This window comes from Marmota flaviventris, chromosome 12 (genome assembly GCF_047511675.1).
Source record: "Marmota flaviventris isolate mMarFla1 chromosome 12, mMarFla1.hap1, whole genome shotgun sequence".
NCBI lineage: Eukaryota > Metazoa > Chordata > Mammalia > Rodentia > Sciuridae > Marmota > Marmota flaviventris.
Window position 1 is genome coordinate 97,946,538 of NC_092509.1, and position 26,641 is coordinate 97,973,178.

The window sequence follows — 26,641 nt, forward strand, 5'->3', positions numbered from 1 at the left end:
CATAAAAATAAACATATAAAATAAAGGTATTGTGTCCATCTACAACTAAAAAAATAAAAAGTAAAAACTGGAACTAGCCACTCATTTTAGAGTGCTAAAGCACTCCAAGAGAAGTAGAGGTCTGCTTAGCCCCCTAAATAGTTTTATATATCCTGAAAGACCTCAGCTGCAGAATTAAATAAGGGGCACATATTGTTTTAGAGAAAGAAGGTCCAAGCATGAGATTAGTTAGAATCTTATTTCTGATATAAGAGTAGATTCTCATTCATCTGATAATATTCTAATTTATCGGAGATCATTTGTAAAGGGTTAGTGATAAAGAGCTTAACAGAGGACCTAAGTAGTAATGATGGGAAGTGTGGATCCTCAGAGAGATGATGAGGTCATGGGCCTTTGATCAGGGCCTGGGGTGGAATGGGCAATGAATGGCCCATAGTACAGTGCTTTCACAAGATCGAATACAGATGGTTTTACAGTATACAGGTCCCCAGGTCCCCTTAGGAATGGCCCCTCACTATAGTATCCCTCATATTGCTATTGCCTTAACTTTAATAGGGAAGTATACACCAAAGCGTCCTGAAGATCTTATTCTAAAATTGCCTTTATCTGGAAACATGGTCTCACCACACAGAGTTCTACCTCCTTTTAAATAAGTAATAATTAAGTATGACATGGAGCTGACCGTGGATCTCCACCACTATTCATGGCACATCCATCCTGCCAAAATCGGGATTTCCATCATTTCTGAGGGTGGGTACTGGTAGGGCTGGTTGTAGCAAGCCTAAAAAGATCCAAGCACATTTTTAGATGTGCAATGAGGATGGCAAGCTCTAAGGGGCTACTCAGTTCAGAGGCACATCAGTCTGTTGTGAAGAACACCCTGAAGCTTCTCAGAACCAGAAATGAAACGGATATGTTTCATTCAACTCCCAGATAAGAAGTGAAACACACCTAGAGGAAAACACTTTCAAAGAGTTTCCCTCTCTGACATTACTCTAATTGTTCACACACAGCATTTTATTTTTTTAACTTTCTGCTAAATGAAATTTGCTATTTTAAATTTGGATTTAGCATCCATATTTATGAGGCTTATTTCCTCTATACTTATTGGGATTTTTTAAAAGAACTTTGCTAGCCATATGAAATAAACTGGGAAATCTTTTAGTCATTATCTATATTCCTAATTGTTTATATATCACAGGGATTACCCTTGCTCCTTCAAAGTCTAAAAACACTGTCTACAGAGTCCAGGTAATTTCTTTTATTTTTTTAAACTTAATGCATCAATTTCTTCTCTAAAAATTGGCCACTTTTCTCCTTCCAAAGTTAGTGCTATTTATTTTATATTCTCCTACAAAGTCTCCATCTCCTAGAGACTTAAAAGCTTGCTAGCAAGATATTGTACATAATGTAAGAGTGTGTGTGTGTGCGCGCACGCGCAAAACACACACATATAAATTTTTTCGTACCAGGAATTGAACCCAGGGCACTTAACCACTGAGCCACATCCCAATCCTTTTTTATTTTGAGATAGGGTCTTACTAAGTTGCTTACAGCCTGACTAAATTGCTGAGGCTGGCTTTGAACTTGTGATCTTTATGCCTCAGCCTCCCAAGTCATTGAGATTGAGATATACATAATTTTTAATAATACACTGTTTAAAAACTGTGAACTTGGTCATACATAAAAAAAGCATAACACACATACATGCCATTTAATAAGAACATTCGTTTAAACAGCACAAGGTGAAGAACAGAAAATTACTTGCATTCTATATGCCAGTTATCGCATACCATATTATCCATTCGCTGTTTAAGGATATTTGAACTGTTTCTACTACTTTGGAGATACTACTAAGGATATTCTCAAATATGTCTCCCAGTCTAGTGAATTTGTTGCAAAATCTTCTCAAGTTATTATAGATATACAAATAGAAATGTTACGTTCCTGGGTGTGGGAATCCAACTTTTAACAAGTAATGCCCACTGATTTCCAAATGGGACACATACATTTACATTCTTACAGTCAGTGTCCAGAGTACATGTTGTTTACCCCATTCTTGTTAACACTTCTGCATTGTCAAATTTTGTATGTTTTACCAATTTGATAGGTAAGCAATTGATATTAATTTATATTTCCCTGATCACTTGTGAAATTGTTAGCCAATTGGATTTTCTCTTTTGTGAAGTATACGTTCAAATTTTGACAACTTTTTTCTATGGGGTTATTTTCATAATATTGATCACAGAAGGCCATTTCATATTCAGGATACTTGTCTTTTATCAGTTATAGGTGTTGCAAATGTATTCTTCCAATCTGTGGCTTGTTTCTGGTTTTGAGACATTTTTTAGAAGTTCTTAAATTTAAGATAATCAAATTATAATCTTTTCTTTTAGTGCTTTTTTATTTTGATAAAAATAAAATTTAAAATATTTTCTACCCCAAGATCTTAGAGATACTGTCTTTGAAAATCTTTAAAATTTGGGGGCCTCTTGGTGAATTCTATCAAACTTTCATGGCAGAAATAATATTCAATTCTAAACAAATTGTTCAATAAAATAGAAATGTAAGAGAAACTTCTCAACTCATTACCCTGAATAATAAGCCAGTATTACCCTGGTATCAGAACCAAATACATTACAAGACAATGTGTGTAATCAACATCCCTGTGAACATCAATGTAAAAAATCTAAACAAAATTTTAATTAATTGAATTTGTGATACATAGAAGGATGATAATACCTCATGATCAAGTAGAGTTTATTCCAGTAATTAAAGGTCACTTTGACATTCAAGTTTTAAAAGTCAATCAATGTAATTCAACAGACTAAAAAGGCAACTCAAGGTCATCCCAAATTGATGTAGAGAAAGAACTTGATGAAATTCAATATCCTTTCCTGACTGAAAAAAATATTCAGTAAACCTGGAATAAAAGGAACTTTCTCAATCTAATAAAGGGCATCTTACATATGATCAATAGATTTTTTAACAAAGATGCAAAGGCATCTTGATAGAGAAAAAAGGACAGTCTTTTCAACAAACGGTTCCCAAACAATTAGATATCCAAATGCTCCAAAAGGAACTTCGATCCATACCTGGAATCATATATGAAAATATTTCAACTCAAAATGAGTCATAGATCTGAGTATAAAGTCTAAAACTATAAAACTTCTAGGAAAAAAAATAGGAAGAAAATCTTTGGGATGTTATACAAAAATTTCCTTAAGTATAATACCAAAAGCTAGATCCATAGAAGAAAAAAAAATAGCTTGAACTTCATCAAAATTAAGAACTTCCCATCTTTCAGTCATTATTAAGAGAAGGAAATAAAAAAAAAATCACAGACTGGGAGAAAATATTATAAAATCATATATCTGGCAAAAAAAAACCACTTGGTATTTATAATATATAAAGAACCCCTAAAACTCAATAATAATTAAACAAACAAGCCATTACTGGGCCAAAGATTTGAACATATATTTCATGACAGACAATATAAAGATGAAAAATAAGCAAAAGAAATGCCATTAAGGAAATGAAAATTAAAACCACAGTAACATATCACTACCCACCTATTAAAATGTCAAAAAAATTAAAAGACTGATAATTATAAGTGTCAGTAAGTATATAAAGCAACCGAGATGCTCATTCACTGCTGAATGCTTTAGCCACTCCAGAAAACACACACATTCCATTCTTAGATATTACCCAAGAGAAATGGGGATAAAAGTCTATTCAAAGACATGTACATAAATATGCACTGAAGCTTTGCTTTTAATAATAAAACATTAGAAACAATTCAAATGCCCACCAATAGATAATGGATAAATAAATTATGTATATCCCTATAATAAAATATATATGTGTGTATATGTATTTTATTATATGTTAACCAGCACTAAAAAGTATCAACTTTAGATAAAAGCAACATGTATAAATATCAAAATAAATGTTTAGTCAAAAAAGTCAGACCAAAAAAAATTATATTCTAAATGATTCCATTAACATAAATTCTAGAAAATGAAAAATAATCTTTGGTGTTAAAAAGTGGACCAGATATTGCCTGGAGATAGGATGAGGTTGAAAGGAGAGGCTACAAGGCACACACCCTTGAGTCGTTGGATATCTTCAAAACAAAGTGGAAGAAAGAAGTATTACCTTCATCCTATCCAGCTCCTGAAGCTCCTTAGCAGGATTACTTTGTGACTGTGCTGCTTGAGTCAGAGCCATTGCTGTTACCATCCCTTTACAACAACTGCAAGAAACCAAACCAAACCAAACAATAATAACCGCAAAACAAAGTACAGGGAAAAGGAAAAATCACACTCAGTTCTATGGTTTAGATGAGTATCCCCCCAAAGGCCCATGTGTTAACACTTGGTCTCCAAGGTGGTACTATTGGGAGGTGGTGGAACTTTCAGGAGGTGAGGCCTCAGGGGATGTCCTTAGGTCACTGGTGATGTGCCCTTGGAGGGCATTGTGGGACCTCAGTCTCTTTCTTTTCCTCTTCCTCTTCTGCTGTTTGGCTCATGAAGTGAACAGTTTTGTTCTACCATGCTCTCTTACAATGATTGACATGCCATCTCACCACAGATCCAAAGTACTGGGGCCATGAACTGTAAATTTACCTTAGTCTCCTGAGTAGCTGGAATTACAGGTATGAGCCACCTCCAAAACTGTGAGCCAATATAAACCTTTTCTATTTATATGTTAATTATCTCAGGCATTTCATTATAGTAATGGGAAGTTAACAAATATTTTTAGCTTGAACTATTTGTTATTGGTTCCACTAAGTGTTTAAAATCCAGATACAGTGGGAATTAACCATAGTAATTCAGCTACAGGCTTACCATGGAGAACATTTTGTCCCTTCCTAAATTTTTCACCATTTTCCTCTTCCTCTCCTCTACTTCTTTCACCCTGGTCCACTGACAAACTTAAATTGAAGGAAAATTCTGACTAGACTGTAAGAGCTACTTCCCAAAGTTCAAAAAACCATAGTGACCATCTTCATTATAGTTAACAGATTATACCTCATCTTTATTTGATGTGACTTTTCAGATATAACAATATTTTTTTTCATTTTAAGAGATATTTTGTGGCATTTAGTCAAACATTCAAAAGCATACATCCAATTTTGCAGGGAAATTACACAGAAATCACAAGCTTCTTTAAATGTCTCATGTGCAAAAATGCAAGGTGTATCTTACTTAGACAAGCAAGTTGGGTCTTTTTATTTTAAACTAATTCTCACCCTCATATAAACACAGTTCTCATCGTTTCTATGCTAACATTGTTTCTAAAAGAATTCCAATAGGCTAGGAGAGAACACCAAAAACTCATATCTCAACTGGGCAGAGTGTCGAAGTCAGATGAGAAATTAAAATAGTATTTCTTTGAAGATTTTAAAATAACCCCTACTGCTGCTACTTTGCTGTCCTTCTCGTCTGCCTTCTTTATATTTAATTTTTAAATGAGCAGCAATACAATAACCAGACAGTTTTACCTGTTCAAATAGGTGGAGTACTGGGACAACTTTCTTGCCAGTGCAGTCGCATCTAGCTCTAACTGCATAACTCTTATATTACGTTTCTCAGCACTTTCCTTCTCCAATTTTGGAAGAGTGTTTTGGTCAGTAAAGTCAGGAACCATTATAATCAGCATATTTACCATCCACTGGACCATAGAAATGTGCAACTCATCCATCTGTTAAAAATTATCATAACACAAATGACCCACTTTAAATAAAAACGGTAAAAATTAGACCACATTTAAAAACAGAAATGATCATACCTCTGTTCAAGTTTCAACAAACCCATGATTCTTAAGGAACTCAAATAATCACCACTTATCTAGTGTAACCCCCTTTTCTTCTGCACTGTCCTACATTAAACTAGTCTCTTATTCTTTTTGGCACCTTAAAGCTGCAGTTCCCAAGTTTCCTTCGGTGCGCAAAGACATTCCAGCGCTCCACAGAAAACTCATGAGGATGCTGCGGGGTTTTTAATTGAGGGAGACAATGATATATGACATCTGCAGGTACAGAGTGAACTAAACATAGATCACAATGTCAACATCAAATGCACAGCCACTTTTAATGACATCATCTTTTCTTTTTACGCGTTTTTATTGGTGCATGGTAGTTGTATATGTTGATGGGATTTGTGGTTATATATTTAAACATGTACACGATATAACAATATAATTTGGCCAACATCACTCCCCAGCACCTCCCCCATTCCTCCCTGCCACTCAGGGAAGTGCGAATTTGTTGCTGAAGATGATACATAAATCATATTTTAAAAGTCTCAAAGCATATATTTAAAAATCTAGAAGTAGGGCTGGGGTTGTAGCTCAGTGGTGGAATGCTTGCCTAACACATGTAAGGCTAGTTCAATTCTCAGCACCACATAAAAAATAAGTAAATAAAATAAAGGTATTATGTCCATACAACTAAAATTTTTAAAAATATAGAAATAAAGTTCTAATCTGTAATAAAAACTTACAAATAAGGACTGGGATTGTGGCTCAGCGGTAGAGCACTCGCCTAGGACATGCGAGGCCCTGGGTTCCACCCTCAGCACTACATAAAACTAAATAAATAAAGATATTGTGTCCAACTACAACTAAAAAATAAATATTTTTTAAAAATCTTACAAATAAAATATTTTGATTAACTGGGATATAGAAATGCTACATTGTCTAGTGTTTGCAAAAGGAACTGTGACTTGATAGAAGGAAAATTTTACTAGTCAATTAAGAAGAAACCATTCTAGGGCTGGGGTTGTGGCTCAGGGGTAGAGTGCTCTAGGTCTAGCATGTGTGAGAGGCCTTGGGTTCAATCCTCAGCACCACGTAAAAATAAATAAAATAAATGTATTGTGTCCAACTATAATTAAAAAATAAATATTTTTTTAAAAAAGAAGAAATCATTGCATAATTAATAGAATTGAAAAGTGAGTGTTAAATGATACAGTTTGTTTAGATTCATCTCTTTGTGAACTATCATTTCAACAATGACTCATTTAAAACAACTACTGAAGTAAACTGAACTTAGAAGCAGACCTTTAACTATCAATAAAATAGTAACCTTGTAATTATGTAAATTATGAAACCTATTCAATAACATCAGTTTGGTTTTTTTGTTTTGTTTTGTTTTTGGTACTGGGGATTGAACCCAGGGGCACTCGACCATTAAGCCACATCCCCAGCCCTATTTTGTATGTTATTCAGAGACAGGGTCTCACTCAGTTGCTTAGCACCTCGCCATTGCTGAGGCTGGCTTTGAACTCGAGATCCTCTTGTCTCAGCCTCTGGGGCCACTGAGATTACAGTTGTGTGCCACTGCACCCAGCCAGTTTTTTAACTATTAATAAAACTTATTTGAAAATATTATTTATCCCTTTTGACTTTTTGGCATAAGTTTTATGACATATAAAACTTGTCAATGGAGTAACTCTGGCAGGCAAATTAAAAATTGTAAGTTACAAATTACTTGCTCAAAGATTATTTTGCTTATAGAATTACATGATAAAAAAATGTTCACTACATCATGTACAATCAGAAGAATGAGAAATTATACTCCATTTATGTATGATGGGTCAAAATGCATTCTACTGTCATGTATAACTAAAATTAGAATAATTTTTTAATGAAAATTAAAATAAAAAATAAAATAAATGTTCAGAGACCACTGTTTTGGACAGCCAAGCAGCACAGATTAAATAGAGTAAGAGGGCAAAGGAAAAACAATAAAACTGAAGGTCAGACAATGGATCAGAAAGGAAAACCTGCTTGGTGAGTGAAAAAAAAAGACAAATTTTATATTTTTAAATTCTTGTACCAGTTAATATGGATACACAGAGTTCCTGAAGGAGCTTACAATCTTTTCAGTTTTCCACACAGACTAACTTTAATAATGCAGTGTTAAAAGAGAGGTATATTGTTATAATTTGGATGTGAGGTATCCCCCAAAAGTTTATGTGTGAGACAATGCAAGAAGGTTTAGAAGAGAAATGATTGGGTTTTGAGAGCCTTGACCCAATCAGTGAATTAATCCATGATGGGATTAACTGCGTGGTGGCTGAAGGTGGATGGGGTGTGGCCAGAAGGAGCGGGTCACTGGGGATGTGCCTTTGGGGTAAGTATTTTGTATCTGGCAAGTAGAGTCTCTCTCTACTTCTTGATGGTCTTGTGAGCTGCTTTCCTCCACTATACTATTCTGCCATGATGTTCTGCCTCACCTCAAGCCCTAAGGAATGGACTCTGTTGTCTCTGAAACTGTGAGCCCTCTAATAAATTTTTTCCTATTGTATAATTGTTTTGGTCTGGTCTTTTTGTCACAGCAGCAAATAAAGCTGATTAAAACATATACTATGAGTATATAAAAGCATTTCTATCTATATTATAAAAACTAAACTTCTAGAATACCAAAAAAAAAAAAATGAGTTCAAGATTTCATGGAGATCAAACCCTAATAGTAAACTGAGTATTTTGCCAAGATGGGTTTAATATAGCAACACCATAAGACACCAACAATGCCAGAATGGTCTTCCTAGCTTCATTCAACAAAAATTGAGTCCCACCTATGTGACATGCACTCCATCTCCCTTTTTCTTTTTCATTTTTTGTTGTCTCTCAAAAGACACTGGAATTTTCCCCAAGCCTAAGGATCCTATGGATCCGTACTTCCAGACTTAACATATTTGCTCCTCAATTCTTGGTGTCTACAGGTTTATAACAAGTTGACAGAATTGTAATTTTTTTTTAATTTTTTAGTTGTAGTTGGACACAATACCTTTATTTTATTCATTTATTTTTATGTGGTGCTAAGGATCGAACCCAGGGTCTCGCATGTGCAAGGCAAGCACTCTACTGCTGAGCCATAACCCCAGCCCAGAATTGTAATGTTTCTTCAGTAGTTGTTCCCATATAACATGGTGTTGCTGCCTTTCAAATTCCTAACTTAAGCAATATTAAAATGAATTAAGTTTATTGGTTCTATAAGATCAAATATTTGCATCTCTTATAATAAGAGATTCCTATGTACATTCAGATTCTAAAAAGAGTTGGCAGTAAGAGTAAATGTAGTAAACTAAGACATCCTTGGAAATCATTATTTAATGTTTACTAGCTTATGGATTTATTAATCCATAAGCTTTGGTTTTTTCACAATTGCAGAATAATTCTGTTTTTCTAGTAATTACAGACCAACAGTACTGATGCATCTCGCTTTTCACCTAGTAACATGTTCAGGTAGGGACTGAAGGAATGACAGAAACACAATCCTACAAAAGTCTTTAAAATGGCCATATCCCTGACTAATGCCATTGAGGAAAACAATGTCAGTATACTTAGCAAAGAGTAAAGATAATACTTAGAACTTTTCAAAACTCCATTCCAGATGCAAAAACATTATGCATTTAAAAATATATTGAGGTCACATAGATGTATAACCAATGTGATCCTGCAATCTATACACGTGGAAAAATGAGAATTCATACCCTATTTGAATCAAATGTATGATATGTCAAGATCATTGTATTGTCTTGAGCAACTAATAAAAAAAATAAAAATATATTGAGGGGCTGGGATTGTGATTCAGTGGTAGAGCACTTGCCTAGCATGTGTGAAGCACTAGGTTCAATTCTCAGATCCACATATAAATAAATAAAATAAACTTTGATATTGACAACTAAAAAAAGAAATCAATTGAAAAGCTAATATATAAGCTTCTGTTTTGTTCTCCCAATCTCCTGCTTCAGTTGTATATGTAGGAACTGGTTTGTCCTTAAAGAAAACCATTAGCAAAGGCAAAAAATAATCTCACAAAGTCTTATTTGTACATACATGGCGCTGAAGTTCAATGTTTCCATTGTTAATTTCATTGTCTATCTTCAAAATCCATTGTTGAATCACGTTAAATATGTGTTCTTGGAATAGTCTGAAGGAAAAATCAGGCAAAATAAACTTAGAGTACACAAGTAACTATCAGCTAAGAGAAAGGGTTTTATTTGATTGAGCATAATAAACTTGGGTGTTGACAACTGAGTACTCAGGCAAAGGTGAATGAAAGCCTTGAATTATCTGGTGTGAAGGCTTAGTTACTGACATTGCTTTCCTAATGCCCTGGTAGGGAGGAACTGGCATCATACACACCTCGGACAATTCTATTAGGCAGCTTTTAATTGCTGGAACCAAAATATCTGACAAAAATAATTTAGAGGAAGGAAAAAAGGGGTCAAAACTTCAGAGATCTCAGTTTATGCTCAGCCAACTCCTCTGCTGTAGACCTGAGGTAAGCAAAACATCATGGCAGACCTGAGGTGAGGCAAAACATGTGGGTGGAGGAAAGCTGCTCAGCTGTGGCAAGCAAAAGGAGAGAGGGAGAAGGAGAGGAGAAGGGGAGAGAGAGAGAAGACAGACCAACCAGGGATAAAAATATAATCTACAACGTCATGCACCCATTGACCTACTTCCTCTAGCCATGCCTACCTGTCTACAGTTACCACTCAGTAATCCATTCAAATTATTAATCCACAAATGAACTGATCCACTGATTAGGTTATGAGTTTCATAATCCAATCGTTTCACTTCTAAACACTCCTGCATTGCTTAACACATGAGCTTTTCAGGGGATACCTCATATCCAAACCACGACAGACAATATACATCTTACCTCCAATATTAGCTCTCTGTTATAACAATTTACACCTTTACATTCACTCCCAGGTCACTAGGAACTACTCATATGAAGAGAATTTATTTTAAAGTTGACTTCCAGCATTGACAGTGGGAAGAGGAAGGCTGCCTACCAGTGAAATTGTTGAAAATTATTTTTCTTTAACAAACCATTTAAAGCCTCTGGAAATGGTGAGAAAGAGAAAGAAATAAAAAGAAAAAAAACCACATTCAAAGAAATAATGACTGAAAACCTCCCATCTGTATTGAGAGAGAATAACTAACATATCAGAAGTTTAGCAATATCCAAGTAGGATAAACACAAAAAGATCCACACATATATCAGAGTAAAAATGCTAGAAGTCATTGATATAGACAATGTGCAAGGCCATAAAGAAAACATCAATTAATTCAAAGACCAGAATAATACAAAGTATATACTCGCAGCACAGTGAAATGAAATTACAAGTCAAAATAGGGTAAAAGTAGCAAACCACATAAATATGTGAAAATTAAATAACACAGTCCTAAACAACAAATTGGTCAATTAATAAATCATGAAAGAAATCATAAAACACTTTGAGATCAATGAAAATGAAAGTACAACTACCAAAACTTATAGACTGAAACTAAAGCAGTCCTTAGAGGGAAATTTACAGCTGTAAATGCTGATGGTAAGAAACAAAGGTCTAGAATTAATAACATAACAGTTCACTGTAAGACTACGGAAAAGATTTAGTAAAATAAAATCTAAAGAAAGCAAAAGGAAGGAAATCATAATGGCCAGAGTACAAATTAATACTATAAAAAATACTAGAGAAAATCAATGAAATCAAAAGAGAAGTCTTTGGAAAGATTAATAAACATTTAGCTATATTTGCCAAGAAAAAAACAGAAGGCTCAAATTACTAAAATCAGAAATGAGAGATGGGACACTAGTACTGATCTTTCAGAAATAAGAAGATCGTGAGGAAATACTGACATGGTCTGGATATGGTTTGAGTGTATCTAGCAAAGATTCATGTGTTGGAAGTATGTCCTCCAATGTGGTAATGGAACCTTCAAAGGGTGGGGACTAGGAGAAGGCAATTAGGTCAGTAGGGTGCCACCAAAAGGAATTAATGGAGTTCTTATGGAATCTTAGTTAGCTCCTGCAAGAGTGAGTAGTTAGGAAAAGTGAGCCAGACCCCTCCTGTCTTGCCATGTGATCTCTCCCTCTTGCATGATGCCATATGCTGTGAGCCCTCACCTGAGGCAGCATTTGATGTTTAGACTTTTAGCCTCCAAAACTATGAGCTAAATAAACTTTTCTTTATAAGCCAACAACCTCCAATATTTTGTGATAGTAACAGAAAATGAACTAATTTACAGGGAAACAGCTGAATTATATGAAGCATCTTTTTGAGGTGATAAAATGTTCTAAAATTGACTGCAGTGGCCCAAATCTATAAATGTACTGAAAACCACTGAATTACACACTTTAAAAGGGTGAAATGTATAGCATGTGAATTATATTTCAATAAAGGTTTTAAAAACATTCTCTCAAAAGGAAGAGAACTCATGGGAACTTACGGACCAGAATCCACATCGATGTGCTGTGGAACAGTGCCAATAATGTTTATCAGTGAATCCAACCGAGGTTTCATTTCATTAATTTTTTTATCAACTCCCTCCCATTCTTCAAGAAAGAAAGCAAAAGACTCCACATTTTCCAACTTGTAACAACAGAAATCAAGAGTACCAACCAAATCTGGAATCATTTTAGAGATGCCTAGAAAAGTAAGAAAAGCATGACTGTTAGAAGTATTCGCAAGACTGCTACTTTAGTACTAAAATATAAAATCCAACAGGGCATGGGCATATTTTTTCATCTTTTATTATCTTATAATTTGCCTAGCAGAGAACCTTGAAAAGATTAGTTCCTAAATGAACATTTAGTGAGTTTCCATTGTGCAAATTAGAACTTTTATGACTAATGAATGATTAATAAATTCTTTTATGATTTATACTCTTTAGTTTCTTATTTCCTCAGTAGAGAATCAAATGCATTAAAACCACAATCATTCAACAATAACGTGCCCTAAAAGGTATTATTATTCTGTTAAGATTATGATGATGATAAACAGCTTCTTCGTGATTATGGGACATTTAATAACAGAAATGAGAATACATATGGTTCTTAAGTCATTTTTTTTGAGTCACTGATAGGTTTTCATGAAGTTCATAGTTTTTTTTGAGACTTAAATAGCACATGCTTACTAAAAACAGAGATAAGTGAAACAACATAGGAACTGCTATTGATAATATCTTGGTGTCTATTTTTAAATTTGTTTATTTATATGACAGAATGCATTACAATTCTTATTACATATACAGAGCACAATTTTTCATGTCTCTGGTTACATAGTTTCATATCTCTGTATACTCAGTATATTCACATCAATTTGTGTCTTCATACATGTACTTTGGATAGAAATGATCATCACATTCCACCATCATTAATTACCCCATGCCCTCCCTTCCCCTCCAATCCCTCTGCCCTATCTAGAGTTCATCTATTCCTCCCATGCTCCCACTCCCTATCCCACTATGAATCAGCCTCCTTATATCAAAGAAAACATTCAGTATTTGGTTTTTTGGGATTGGCTAACTTCACTTAGCCAATCCATTTACCTAACTCCATCCATTTACCTGCAAATGCCATGATTTTATTCTCTTTTATTGCTGAGTAATATTCCACGTGTATATATGCCACTTTTTTTTAATCCATTCATCTATTGAAGGACATCTATGTTGGTTCCACAGTTTAGCTATTGTGAATTGTGCTGCTATGAACATTGATGTGGCTGTGTCCCTGTAGTATGCTGTTTTTAAGTCCTTTGGGTATAGACCCAGGAGAGGGACAGCTGGGTCAAATGGTGGTTCCATTCCCAATTTTCCAAGAAATCTCCGTACTGCTTTCCATATTGGCTGCACCAATTTGCAGTCTCATCAGCAATGTATGAGTGTGCCTTTTTCCCCACATCCTTGCCAACACTTATTGTTGTTTGTATGCAAAATAGCTGCCATTCTGACTGGAGTGAGATGAAATCTTAGAGTGGTTTTAATTTGCATTTCTCTAATTGCTACTGATGATGAAGATTTTTTCATGTATTTGTTAATCGATTGCACATCATCTTCTGAGAAGTGTCTGTTCAGGTCCTTGGCCCATTTATTGATTGGGTTATTTGTTTTTTTGTTTTGTTTTGTTTTGTTTTGATGTTTAGCTTTTTGAGTTCTTTATATACCCTAGTGATTAGTGCTCTATCTGATGTGTGAGGGGTAAAGATTTGCTCCTAAGATGTAGGCTCTCTATTCACTTCACAGATGGATTCTTTTGCTGAGAAGCTTTTTAGTTTGAGACCATCCCATTTATTGATTCTTGATTTTAATTCTTGTGCTACAGGAGTCTTATTAAGGAAGTTGGGGCCTAATCCCACATGATAGAGATTAAGGCCTACATTTTCTTCTATTAAACGCAGGGTCTTTGGTTGTATTCCTAAGTCCTTGATCCATTTTGAGTTTTGTGCACGATGATGGATAGGGGTTTAATTTCATTTTGTTGCATATGGATTTCCAGTTTTCCCAGCACCATTTGTTAAAGAGGCTATCTTTTCTCCAATGCATGTTCTTGGCACTTTTGTCTAATATAAGATACTTGTAGTTTTGTGGGTTAGTCTCTTTGTCCTCTATTCTGTACCACTGGTCTACCAGTCTGTTTTGGTGCCAACACCATGCTATTTTTGTTACTATTGCTCTGTAGTATAGTTTAAGGGCTGGTATAGGGATGCCATCTGCTTCACTCTTCCTGCTAAGGATTGCTTTAGCTATTCTGGGTCTCTTACTTTCCAGATGAATTTCATGATTGCTTTCTCTATTTCTATGAGGAATGTCATTGGGATTTTGATCGGAATTGAATTAAATCTGTATAGTGCTTTTGGAAGTATTGTCATTTTGATAATATTAATTCTGCCTATCCAAGAGCAAGGTAGATCTTTCCATCTTCTAAAGTCTTCTTTGATTTCTTTCTTTAGTGTTCTGTAATTTTCATTATATAGATCTTTCCCCTCTTTTGTTGATTCCCAAGTTTTTTTGAGGCTACTGAGAATGGGGTAGTTTTTCTCATTTCCCTTTCTGAGGATTTGTCACTGATTTACAGAAATGCCTTTGATTTATGGGTGTTGATTTTATATCCTGCTACTTTGCTGGATTTATTTACTAGTTCTAGGAGTTTTCTGGTGGAACTTTTAGGGTCTTCCAGGTATAGAATCATATCATCAGCAAATAGTGCCAATTTGAGTTCTTCTTTTCCTATGTGAATCCCTTTAATTTCTTTCATCTGTCTAGTTGTTCTGGCCAGTGTTTCAAGAACTATGTTAAATGAAGTGGTGAAAGAGAGCATCTCTGTCTTGTTCCAGTTTTTAGAGAGAATGCTGTCAATTTTTCTCCATTTAGAATGATGTTGGCCTGGAGCTTAACATAGATAGCCTTTATGATGTTGAGATACGTTCCTGTTATCCCAAATTTTTCTAGTGTTTTGAACATAAAGGCGTGCTGTATTTTGTCAAATGCTTTTTATGCATCTATGGAGATGATCATATGATTCTTATCTTTAAGACTATTGATGTGATGAATTACATTTATTGATTTCCATTTGCTGAACCAAAATTGCATCCCTGGGATGAATCCCACTCAATCATGGTGCATGATCCTTTTTGATGTTTTCTGATGTGCCAGAATTTGAGAATTTTTGCATCTATGTTCATTAGAGAAATTGGTCTGAAGTTTTCTCTTTTTGATGTATCTTTGCCTGGTTTTAGAGTGATATTGGCTTCATAGAATAAGTTTGGAAGTGCTGCCTCTTTTTCTATTTCCTGAAATAAATTGGAGAGTATTAGTATAAGTTCTTCTTTAAAGGTTTTGTAGAACTCGGCTTTGTATCCATCCAGTCCTGGGCTTTTCTTACTTGGTAGACTTTTGATGGCATCTTCTATTTCATCACTTGAAACTGATCTGTTTAAATTCTGTATATCATGTATATCGATGCCTTTGATATTTTCTATTTCATTGGAGTACAGGTTTTCAAAATAATTTCTAATTATCTTCTGTATTTCTGTAGTGTCTGCTGTGGTATTTCCTTTTTCATCACATATGTTAGTGATTTTTCTCTCTTCTTCTCTTCGTTAGCATAGCTTAGGGTCTGTCAATTTTATTTTATTTTTTCAAAGAACCAACTTTTTGTTCTGTCAAATTTTTTCAATTATTTCTTTTGTTTCAATTTCATTGATTTTAGCTCTGATTTTAATTATTTCCTGTCTTCTGTTGCTTTTGGTGTTGATTTGTTCTTTTTCTAGGGCTTTGAGATATAATGTTAAGTCATTTGTTGACTTTTTCTTCTTTTAAGGAATGAACTCCACGCAATGAACTTTCCTCTTAGAACTGCTTTCATATTGTCCCAGAGATTTTGATATGTTGTATCTGTGTTCTCATTCACTTCTAAAAACTTTTTAATCTCCTCATGTCTTTTATAACCCATTTTTCATTCAGTAGCATATTATTTAGTTTCCAGGTATTGGAGTGAATTTTATTTCTTATTTTATCATTGATTTCTAATTTCATTCCATTATGATCTGATAGAATGCAGGGTAGTATCTCTACTTTTTTATATTTGCTAAGAGTTGCTTTGTGGCAAAGCATATGGTCTATTTTAGAGAAGGATCCATGTGCTGCTGAGGAAAATTATCTCGTTGAAGGTTGGAATATTCTATATAAGTCAGTTAAGTCTAAGTTATTGATTGTATTATTGAGTTCTATAGTTTCTTTGTTCAGCTTTCGTTTTGAAGATCTATCTAGTGATGAAAGAGGTATGTTAAAGTTACCCAAAATTATTGTGTTGTAGTCTATTTGACTCTTGAACTTGAGAAGAGTTTGATGAACATAGCTGCTCTGTTGTTTGGGGCATATATATTTACAATTGTTAAGTCTTTTTGGTGTATGGTTCCCTTGAGGAGTATGTAGTGTCCTTCTTTATCCTTTCTGATTGACTTTAGCTTGAAGTCTACTTTATTTAATATGAGGATGAAAACCACTGCTTGCTTCCACAGTTCATGTGAGTGGTATGATTTTCCCCAACCCTTCACCTTCAGTCTGTGAATTTCTTTTTCTAGGAGATGTGTCTCTTGGAGGCAGCATATGGGTCTTTTTTTTTTTTTAATCCAATCTGCTAGTCTATGTCTTGATTGGTGAATTTAGGCCATTAACATTCAAAGTTATTATTGAGACATGATTTGTATTCTTAGCCATTTTTGTTTATTTTTGGTATTTAATGTGACTTGATTTCTCCTCTGATTAGATTTTACTTTAGTGTAATCCCTCCCTCTGCTGATTTTCATTATTGTTTTTCATTTCCTCTTCTTGGAATATTTTGCTGAGGATGTTCTGTAGTGCAGGCTTTCTAGTTGTAAATCCTTTTAATTTTTGTTTATCATGGAAGGTTTTTGTTTCATCATCAAATCTAAAGCCTAGTTTTTCTGGATATAAGATTCTTGGTTGGCATCCATTTTCTTTCAGAGCTTGGTATATGTTGTTCCACAATCTCCTGGCATTGAGGGTCTGGGTTGAAAAATCTGCTTAGATATGAGTTGATCTCCCCCTAAATGTGATCTGATTCCTCTCTCTTGCAGCTTTTAAGATTCTATCCTTATTCTGTATGCTGGGCATTTTCATTATAATGTGCCTTGGTGTAGATCTGTTGTAATTTTGTACATTTGGTGTCCTGAAACCCTCTTGTATTTGGTTTTCCAATTCATTCTTCATGCTTGGGAAATTTTCTGATGTTATCTCATTGAAGAGAGTGTTCATTCCTTTGGTTTGAAATTCTATGCCTTCCTCTATCCCAATAACTCTTAGATTTGATCTTTTGATGCTGTCCCATAATTCTTGGATGTACTGTTCATGGTTTCTAATTGTCTTCACTGTGTGATCAACTTTATTTTCCAGATAGTATACTTTGTCTTCATTATCTGATGTTCATGTTCTTTCTTCCAAGTGATCTAGTCTGTTGGTTATGCTTTCTTATTGAGTTTTTTATTTGATTTATTGTATCCTTCATTTCAAGAATTTCTGACTGATTTTTTTTCAGGGTCTCTCTCTCAAAGTAATCTTTTGCTACCTATTTTTGCTCTCTTATCTCATTGTTGGAGTGATCAGTTTTTGCTTCTATTTGCTCATTTAGGTCATTCTTTAATTCTTTAATTATGAACCTTTTGAACTCCTTCTCTGACATTTCATCAACTTTGCTGTCCATGGATTCTGTTATTATAGTGTCCTGGTTTGTTTGGGGCACTTTCCTCCCTTTTTTTTCATGTTGTCTATGTGTCTTCCTTTCTTGCAGTGGGGATCTGAGACATTACAATTTCTTCCCTATATTCTTGTAGTACCTGTGCAGATTCTCTGTACCTCACCTTGATGCTGGGCTTCCAGACCCTGCTGATGTCCCTCAATGGATGCTACTGCATCCTGTGTCTGGGATCTGAGTAAGTTGGAGTGTGTGGATCTGGGGCCTCTGGGCTTGACCCCCTGAGATAGTCTGCTGGTAGGAAGGGGTGGTCTTGTGCCAAAGGCTAGGCTCTAGCAGTGTCTGCCCCGCTGGGGGAGGAGTGAACCAGGCCTACTTAAATACTGGATCCCAGGTTGGGTGTTGTGAGCTGCCTGGGCTGGATCTCAGCTGGCTCTCGGGGTAGTGCACTGGTCAGAAGGGGTGGTCCTGTACCAGAGGCTAGGCTACAGTGAGTGTCTGACCAGCTGGGAAAGGGGTGGACCTAGCCCACTCTGTATGTGGGCCCTGCAGAGGCCGGTGTGAGCGGATATCAAGTTTATAGTTTTTAACCTGAACAAAGACTGAGTTTGGATCCTTATATGGATCCAGTAGACTGATTAATTGTGAGATCACAGAATATATCCTCAAAATAAAAAATAAAAGTGCTCCTTTTCCCTGAGTTATATAATAATTTAAAAACCAATTGTTTTTCTAGTCCTTAATGAAAATATTATCATTGCATTCATCAGTAAATGTAGATCTTTTATGAGTATTCAAAATGAACTGTTAATTCTGCCATCGTTCATCATTTTTACTTCCTCATTTATTTTAAATAAATTTGCTATTTCATTTTTTTGCCAACTATATACTCTCATGGGTAAATCTTGCCATTTTATTTAAAACTATGTTATTATTGCTACAGAAAATTATAATTGTTTTCCCATGTAGAGTAGTTTTAAATTGAACATCAGTGCCGGTCAATGGATCAGGGTAGCCTGGAACTCTTAACTGGGAAGTTTTTGATTGTTGTTTTGGTACTGGGGATCGAACCCAGAGGCACATAACCACCAAGCCACATCCAGCCCTTTTTACTTTTTGCTGAAGCTGGTTTTAAACCTGTGATCATCCTGTCTCAGCTTCCTGAGCCACCATGCCCAGCCTGGGAAGGATTCTTAAAGAACACATGATATACTGAATAAAGTACCTTTATGGGCCAGCTGTGGTGGTGCATGCCTGTAATCCCAGCACCTCAGGTGGGGAAGGCAGGAAGATATTGAGTTCAAAGCCAGCCTCAGCAATTTAGTGAGGCACTAAGCAATTCAGTGAGACTCTGTCTCTAATAAAATATAAAACAGAGCTGGGGATGTGGCTCAGCGGTCGAGTGTCCCTGAGTTCAATTCCCAGTACCACTCCCCAAAAAAATAAAGAAAAAAAGAATAAAGTACCTTGATGGATTTTTAAGGTCTTTCATGGGTTTGTGGGGGATGAATTTTTAACATCTCCATGGCAAGCTGTGATATTAGTTCACTCTACAGGGGTGGGCACTGGGGTGTAGATAAAAGTGAAGCTCAGAATCTAAGGAACAGAGGTTTTCACTTGGGACCCCTGAATCCCTGAAATACTCACTATACCTTAAGGATGAGGGTGGAACAGAAAGACACCAGCCCTCACAAAACCTTTAGTCAGACTCAGTCCCTGCTAAAATTAAGGTAATATTTCCCTATTTTAAATGTCCTTCCAGAAGAAAAAGTAAATAGTCATTCTGTGGAACATGGCATCATCCAGAGTCTCCAATTTTCTACAGATTTTTTCATTCATAATGTCCAACATTCAACAAGAAAAATTCATACAAAAAGAAATGATTGATGGAAGAAGAAACAGAAAATCAAAGTAGACTTATGAGGAGGAAAGAGATTAGCTTAATACTCAAAAAAATCACAATGAGAAGCCTAGGAGCTAAGTGCAGTAGCACATGCTGACAATCCTGTGGGAGACTAAGTCAGGAAGATGGCAAGTTCGAGGCCAACCTGAGCAACTTAGTAAGCCCTGTCTCAAAATAAAAAATAAAAATAGCTGGGAATATAGGTTAGCGGTAAAGCATCCCTGGGTTCCATTACCAGTACCTCACAAAGAAACCTAGAAACAGATGAGATATTATTTGAATTTTAACTAACATTTAAAAAGAATTTACCCATTCTTTCAAAAACTCTTCCAAAATTAAAAGATGGGAGAACACCTGCCAATGAATTCTGAGGCTAATACCAAAGACATCACAAGAAAACTATTGACCACTATCCCTTATAAATTTACACAGAAATTCTTAACAAAATACTAGGAAACTAAATCCAGTCATATATAAAAGTATTATACATGTGACCAACTTGGATTTATCCCAGAAATGTAAGGCTGGCTTAATAAAAACCAATCAGTGTGATGCACTATAATAATAAAGAGCCAAAACTACATGATCATTTCAATAGACACATATGACAAAAACTAATAACATTCATGATAGAAATACTCAACAAACCAGTGTTAGAAGGGAACGTTCTCAACTTGAAGAGACTGTTGTAGTTTCTTAGATTCTGTACTTGTCTTTTCACCATCCATTCATCATAAGCATCATTGTATTAACTATATACTCTATATTCTTAATTCTAGGGCATCATTTCAGGTCTTAAAGTTTTTAATTCATTTTGGTTTTTTTAATATAGTGAGAGATAAGGGTCTAGTTTCATTCTTTTTCATATGGATATCCAATTTCTCCAGCATCATTTATTAAGAAGACTTTCTTCCAATGCATGTTCTATAAATGTAATCAAAGGTCATGTGCTTGTAGATACATGGGTGTACTTCTAGTATTCTGTTCCATTTATTGATGTGCTCTTTTTTATGCCAATAGCATGCTGTTTTCAATTACTATAGCTTTGTTGTATATTTTGAAATTAGGTACTATGATGCCTCATGCTTTGTACTTTTTGTTCAAGACTGCTTTCTCTATCTGTTTTCTGTGGTTTCATACAAATTTTAGGATTTTTTAGCTCCATAAATAATCTCATTTGTATTTTGATAGGATTATATTAAATCTGTGGATCACTCTGAGCAGTATGGACATTTTAAGAATACTGATTCTTCCAATCCATGAACAGAGGGTGTCTTTCCATTTCTTTGTGTTCTCTTTAGTTTCTTTCCCATTTTATAGTTTTCATTGTAGAGATCTTTCACTTCTTTGATTTAAAATTTATTACTAGGATTTGGTTTGTTTTTTATTGTTGTGTTGTTTTGTAAATACTGGAAATGGAATTGCATTATTGGTTTCTTTTTCAGATAATTCACTATCAATGTATAGTAATGGCTACTGACTTTTGCATATTAATTTTCTGCTCTGTTACTTTGCTGAATTTACATTCCAATAGTTTTTTGGTAGTCTTTAAAGTTTTCTATATATGAGATCATGTCATCTGCATACAGTTACAGTTTGATGTCCCCCAATACAATTTAAACGCCTCATTTCTTTCTCTCGCTTAGTTGCTCTAAGATTTCCAGTACTATGTAGAATAAGTGGTAAAAGTGGGCATCATTGTCTTGTTACAGATCTTAGAAAGACTTCAACTTTTCCCATTCAGTATGTGATGTTAGCTGTTGGCTTGTATCTGACCTTTATTATGTGGAGATACGTTCCTTCTGTACCTAATTTGTTCAGAGTTTTTATCATGAAAGGATGCTGAATTTTATTAAATGCCTTTCTGAATCTATTGAGAAAATCACAAGGTTTTTGCCTTTCAATTGATGTGGCATTACTGATTTGTTTTCCCGAGTGGCCTTGAACTTCCAGGCTCAAGCAATATTCCTACCTCAGTTTCCCAAGTACCTGAGACTACAAGCATGTGTTACTGAGCATGATTTGATGATCTTTTTAATGTGCTGTTGGATTTGATTTGTTAGTATTTTGGCAAGGATTTCCTCATATATGTTCATCAAGGATATGGGCCTATCACTTTCTTTCATTGCTGCCTTGTCTGCTTCTAGTATCAGGGTAATGCTGGCCTTACAGAAAGAGTTTGGAAGAATTTCCTCCTCTTCAATTTTTTGGAATAATTTAATAAGAAGTGGTATTGGTTCTCTTTTAAATATTTTTTAGAACTCTTCAGTGAAGTCATCTGGCACCAGGTGGATCCAAAAGCTCCACTGGGTAGGCACTGGGGATAGGGACCATTAGGATCTTCCCAATGTTAGGTTTTACCAGCCTGGCACTGAGTTCCAAGACATGGTTCTGTGTTCACTTTCCTGCCCTACTCCCTCTACTAGTGGTGTCTTACTTCTTGCTGTCTGCCTGAGGTTGGTGGAGGGATGGTGGAGGCAAGTCCTTGGCTGCCCAGGCTGACACTAAGCTGGGTTACACCTAAGTCTGACAACCACAAAGATATATGCAGTCTTAAGGGTGCACATTAGGCCTGATACAGTTGCCAGTGATGCAGGATGAAACATGAGTTCACTCTACTAGGATATATCTCTCTGACTGATGCTTGAGGCAGGACTAGAGGCTTCTATTAGAACTGACCTAGGAATTGGGACATTTGGGCTCTATATTGTGCTGGGTCTAATGGAAGTAGATTCTTCTCTGAGCTCCATGGCAGTCTTGTTTACTTTCCTGTCCTTGCTCCCCTGTAGTTCAAGTCTTACTTTAAGCTGTCTGCTCAAGGTTGGGGAAGAGGTGGTGGCAGCATTCCCATGGCTACCATGCTATGAAGGGTTTAAAAGCTCAGTCTGCAAGTACTGGCCCAAGGAGAGGGGCTATGGGGTCCTGTCTGGCATTTGGTTTCATCATGGTGGACCTGGTACTAGGTTTTAAGTCTAAGGTGTGGACTTAATTCTCTCTCCCTCCTCAAGTGAAAGTATCTCTTTTCACACTGTTCTGCATGGAATTGCAGGAGGGATGTGTGTAATTCTTCACTGACTTCTTCAATGTGTCTTCTACTATTACACTAAAATTAGGCACAGCTTTATTGAGGATGTAGCTCAGAAATACCAGGAGGAGAAAAAAAAAAGTATACCACCACATAGCAACCATTGGAAAAACAAATCAGAAAACAAATAATATCAGAAAAATAAACTTTAAAATAAAAAAGTTACTAAAAATAAAGTAATACTTTATACTGATAAAAGGGTCAAATCATGAAGAAGCTAAACAATTATAAACATGTATGCATCCAATAACACAGCACCACAATATATAAAACAAAAACTAAGAGAAATAAAAGAAGTATGTAATTAAAACATAATAGTGACTCCAATACCCTACCCACAAAAATATTAACAGAGGTTCAACAAGGAAATATAAGACTTAAACAACATTATAAAACCAAATAGACCTAACAGACAGTTATACAACACTCTACCCCAAAAACTTGCATTCTTATCAAATACACAAGAACATTCATTCTCCAAGAAGACAAGGTGCTAGGCCATAAAACAAACCTCAATAAACTTAAAAGGACAGAAATAATGTCAAGTATATCAACCCACAATAGAATGAAATTGGAATTCAATAATAGAAAAATTTAGGAAACTCAAAAATGTGTGGAAATAACATTCCAGATAACCACTGAACCAGAAAAGGAAACTCATAAAATACTTGAGATGAATAAAATGAAAAATTAAGCATACCCACACTTATGGAAATTAGGAAAAGCAGATCTAAAAAGGAAAATTTATAGCTCTAAGTGCCTAAATTAAGAAAGAAGAAAGAAATCAATAATCTAGCCTTTCATCATATGACACTAAAAATAGGAAAACAAACTAAACCTAAAGCAACCAGAAGGAAGGAAATAATTATAACTATAGTAAAAAATGACAGAGAAATTAAACACAATATACAGAATAAATGAATCCAAAAGCTGGTTCTTTGAAAAGATAAAAAAAAAATTTGAAAAATCTTTACCTAGTTTTACAAAGAAAAAGCCTGAAAACTCAATTTACTAGAATCAGAAATGAAAAAGGGAATAACTACCAACTCTACAGAAATAAAAAAAATTATAAATAAATCCCATGAACAACTGTGCTAAAAAATTATATGACCTAGATAAAATGGACAAGACCTTCATGACTTTGAATTTGGCAAAGGATTTTTAGTTATGACAGAAAAATGCTATCAATAATAGGACACTATCAAGAAAATGAAGACAGCCTACAGAGTGGGAGGAGATATTTGCAGTTCAGATATCTGAAAAAGGACTTGTACCCAGAATATATAAAGAACTCTTACAACTCAATTATAAAACATGACTGGATTAAAACATGAGAAAAAGATCTGAATGTACACTTAACCCAAAGAAAATATACAAATAGTCAAAGAGCTTTTTAAATATGCCTGAAATAATTTGTCATCAGGAAAACATAAATCAAAACCATAAGATATTTATTTCACACACACACTACTATGGCAAGAATAAAAAAATTAAGATAACCACAAGTGTAATAATATCAGAACCCTCATACTTGCTAGTGGGAATGTAAAATAATGCAGCCTCTTTAAAAACTGTGGCAGTCTCCAAAAGTTCAATATAGTGTTACCAAATGAACAGGAATTCCACTCTTGGGGATACATCAAACAGAGATGAAAAGCAAACACATGTCCACACAGAAATGTGTACACAAATGACTATACCAGCATTTGTATTCATAATAGCCAGGACAGGAAAGCAACCAAAATGTCTATCAATAGATGAACTAATAAAATGTGACATACATATGCAATGGAATATTATTTGGCCATAAAAGTGAATGAAGTAGTGATACATACCACAACACAAGTGAAACCTGAAAACATAATGCCAAGTGAAAGAAGTCTTTTATAATTATATAAGATCACAAAGTATAGATTTCATTCACATGAAAGGCCAGAACAGGGAAATCTATAGGGACAGAGGTAGACTTAGGACTAGGTTAGCAAGGGGAGATAAGGGTAAAAGCTAAAGGATATAGGTTTATTTATACTGTGATAAAAATATTCTAAAATTGATTGTGATAAAAAATAAACAATCAAAATGTAATAACAGATACACCTGACTGAATACATTCTGTACAATTTAAATAGGTGATTTATATAGTATATGTAAATTAACCTCAATAAAATAATGCTCAATGCTTTAATCAGCTTGTTTTTAAAACGATATGATCACTTTCATTTTAGCTACTAAATACATTCAAAATAATAATTACTGTTAAAATGCTTTCTAGTCCTAAGAAATTGTCATTTTTTTTCTTACCATTATCTCCACTTATTCTTATTTCATATTCTTTGTAGAGTCTTCCTATGCTTTTCAAAATGTCCTCCATGTCCCGTCGCTCTGGTGGCACCTCCCCCTCCATATTTTTATGGCGACTAAAAATTCCAAGCCCAATATTCACCCAGTTTTCCTGTAAATGTTTAATAATCTTGAGGGTATCATGTTTTGACATTAGAGCATCCCCAGTATACTTTTCCTTCTGTTCAGCCAGCATCTAGAGAATAAAGAGGAGGAGGAAGTAGCACATTATTCATCAAAGTCTACCTAGATCCTTAATCCCCAGTTATCCTTGATTACTTTGGAGTTACATAGCCATTTTACTATTGTTCATACCATTTCTTCTCCAAAAAAGTGGTGTACGAAAGCATTTTATTTTTAAAAGCAATATAAATTTAACTTAATTTTAATACCTATGAAATAATGCACAGTTTGCCAGGATGAAAATCATTATATTGAATCCTATGAGGGACAGGCTAAGTCCTAAAGAGCTGAACATGTTTTATTATAGCAAGGTTGTAATACGTCTGTTTACATGATCCCCATTATACTGGAAAATTTACTAGCATGAATAAGTGTTTGATTCATATAAAATTTATTGGTCTCTCCCAAGTCCAAGTCCTAAACAAGAAATACCAATAAATATTAGTGAAAAAAATAAAGAACAATTTAGACATAAAGTTTGTCATTATTTGTTACTCAGATAAATAGATTTATCAACCACCTTTTATTAAGAGTAATCACTGTAAGGAAGAATTTTAACAGACCAACTAAGAGTAGGAATTTTGGAATTAGACCCAGATTCAAATGCTCACTGTGCCACTTACTATTCATAGATAACTTAAGTAATTTAACACTTCTATGCTTTAATTTCTGCATATGTAAGATAAGGATTACAAGATCTGCACCATGTAGTTGCCAAAAAAGTAAGATAACACATGGAAAGCACTTTCAGCCTAACAAAGAATAAGTTTTTAATAATGACAATTATTATTATTCCTGGTAAACATGACTTTTTAAATTTTATCTATGTACATCAAAACTGCCAGTATATAGTAAAAAGTCTCTAAAGTAGATATATAGTATACAGACCACAAACATGAGAATATTATGATCCCAAAAGCAAAGAAAATGGGTTCTTGGGAATCTAGATGAGATTTCATTAGATCATGAATTTGCTATTAACCTTGGAAGTATTTCAGTTTAGTATGTTTTTGGCAGACTACTGTAACATAATCATTTAATTAATGAAACTTACTTTCAAAGGTCAACCCCATTTTAAAAGAAGTAATTAGGGCTGGGGATGTGGCTCAAGTGG

General features: G+C 34.8%; 1 protein-coding gene across 1 annotated transcript in view; it reads right to left on the reverse strand.

Annotated features, from left to right (window-relative positions):
• Axdnd1 (axonemal dynein light chain domain containing 1) overlaps positions 1 to 26,641 on the reverse strand; it is an 84,490-nt gene that overhangs the window by 14,351 nt on the left and 43,498 nt on the right. The window contains exons 16-20 of the mRNA XM_027935058.2: positions 25,306 to 25,540; positions 12,253 to 12,451; positions 9,850 to 9,943; positions 5,507 to 5,706; positions 4,159 to 4,255 (exon numbers count right to left, since the gene is read on the reverse strand). Coding sequence (XP_027790859.1) covers positions 4,159 to 4,255; positions 5,507 to 5,706; positions 9,850 to 9,943; positions 12,253 to 12,451; positions 25,306 to 25,540 — 825 coding nt within the window. The remainder of the gene's footprint in view (positions 1 to 4,158; positions 4,256 to 5,506; positions 5,707 to 9,849; positions 9,944 to 12,252; positions 12,452 to 25,305; positions 25,541 to 26,641) is intronic.